General features: G+C 39.4%; 1 protein-coding gene across 1 annotated transcript; it reads right to left on the reverse strand.

Moving 5' to 3' along the window:
* Positions 1–95: 95 nt before the first annotated feature.
* LOC118732655 (putative nuclease HARBI1) lies at positions 96–1,464 on the reverse strand. Its single transcript, XM_036461787.1, has 4 exons — positions 1,355–1,464; positions 870–1,296; positions 699–808; positions 96–216 (listed from the first exon to the last, which is right to left on the reverse strand). The coding sequence occupies exons 1-4, from the start codon at positions 1,462–1,464 to the stop codon at positions 96–98; spliced, it is 768 nt and encodes a 255-aa protein (XP_036317680.1).
* Positions 1,465–1,744: the final 280 nt, after the last annotated feature.

The raw sequence follows: 1,744 nt of genomic DNA on the forward strand, positions 1-1,744 counted from the left end.
TTCTCTTCCCTTCACTTTGTAGCGATGGATTCGATGGTTGTACAACATTGTCCACAGTAGGCTCATTTGGTTGGAGAGAAATTTCCTCGTCAAGACTAATGTCGTAGCTTCTGCAGATATTGTGCAATGCACAGCACACGTTGACAATCTGTATTACTTTTTCCGGGGAATAGTGCAACGTCCCCAATAAACATCGAAAACGGCTTTTTAATACACCTACATATGTCCGTATTATGTTAATTTTAATTCAATATCTTGGATTTGTAAATAAACAAACGCACCTACAGTACGCTCCACAATATTTCGAGCTGAAGAGTGCGCCATGTTGAACTTTAGAGTTGTGCAATGCGTCTCTATATCAGTGTCCGCCAAACACTTTCCTGGGAAACGAACTATATTCGGCCTTTCACATGTACACAATCGGCTTCTTACACGTACACAATCCGAACGTCAACAGAAAGAGTAGCAGAGCAACAAATTTTATTTAGTTGCATGCAAACAATAGGCGAAGCATGTTGATGACGCATTTCCATGCATTACCACCAACACATTCTCATTTTTTATTTCATAACTACTACATTCTCATTTTAAGACTTCTCTTTTTGGCGGACACTGCTCTATATGGTGTCAAAAGGAAAGGCTCAATGACATATCCACAATCTCCTAAAAGTCTTGATGCTCGATCGCCCGATTCGTACTCCCTAAGAAAACTTTGCCGTGCGTCATTAATATTCCAGATGAATGCATCGTGGCTGGAGCCAGGATACCGAGCATCTACCGCACGTATCTTCATAGCGCTGTCGCATATCTTTAGACGAAATTAGAAATAAGTTGGGGAAAACACGTTATGCAAAATAGTTATTACTTACAATCATAGCATTCATGCTAAAATATCCTTTGCGATTAAAAAATAAATGCTCGTCCACAATAGGCTTTATAATTTTAATGTGTGTCCCATCGATGCAGCCAATGATAGAGGGAATCTTAAATTTGCTGTAGAAATAGTTTCTCGATTTAAGCTGCTCATTGCTATCCATTGTAAGCTTCACCCAACGAGGGCAAATGAAACGTTCCATAATTTTCAGCACTTCACTCAGAACTAGTGACACTGTGCTTCTACCTAGGCTTATGCCAGAGTCATTCCCAACCGACCGCTGATAAGAACCTTTGGCTAGAAATTGCAAGACTGCCGCTAGCTTTAGCAATGGTGGAATGCTAGATGCAGGCAAGTGGGGTTTTACGATATCTAGCACCATAATGAATGCGTCTTTGTTCAGGCGATATTGTGCAATGAATCTGTATGATAATTGAGGCGTTACTAAAATTGTCGCGCTTAAAAAGGATATGTACTTACGCTGACTCTGGCAGCTCCAACAAATTGCTGCGGTCTCTTAAAATTTTCCGTTTCACCTTCTCAGAAACTTCTTCCTGCATCAATAATAAAGCTGCTATTGCTGCGGCCATTGCTTTTTATTTAATTTTCACTTTTATTTAATTTTTTCAACAACTTCGTCAAAATCTTCACAAATGCGAATTGAAAAGAATTGAACTTAGCAAAACAGCTGATTCGAATATGGGTTTTGTGTATGTTCGAAAAGAGCCAAATCCAATTAGATTCTGTGACACCTTCTAAAATCGGAATTGGTTTGCAATTCCGACAATGGAGCAAATCCGGCTTGGTTTCCACAACAGCCCTGAATATCTATTACTTTCATCTACATTGCTTTTATTGTTAGGTTTCACG

Source organism: Rhagoletis pomonella, unplaced genomic scaffold (genome assembly GCF_013731165.1).
Source record: "Rhagoletis pomonella isolate Grant_MI unplaced genomic scaffold, Rhpom_1.0 Rhpom_scaffold_24341, whole genome shotgun sequence".
NCBI classification, from domain to species: domain Eukaryota; kingdom Metazoa; phylum Arthropoda; class Insecta; order Diptera; family Tephritidae; genus Rhagoletis; species Rhagoletis pomonella.

Bases quoted from the DNA above. Each gene is read 5' to 3' on its own strand.
- LOC118732655 (XM_036461787.1), bottom strand. From the start codon at position 1,464: ATGGCCGCAGCAATAGCAGCTTTATTATTGATGCAGGAAGAAGTTTCT. The intron at 809-869 runs GTAAGTAATAAC...TTTCGTCTAAAG, and splicing joins TTAGCATGAATGCTATGATT to ATATGCGACAGCGCTATGAA. The intron at 217-698 runs GTACGAATCGGG...GGACATATGTAG, and splicing joins CGGCAAAGTTTTCTTAGGGA to GTGTATTAAAAAGCCGTTTT.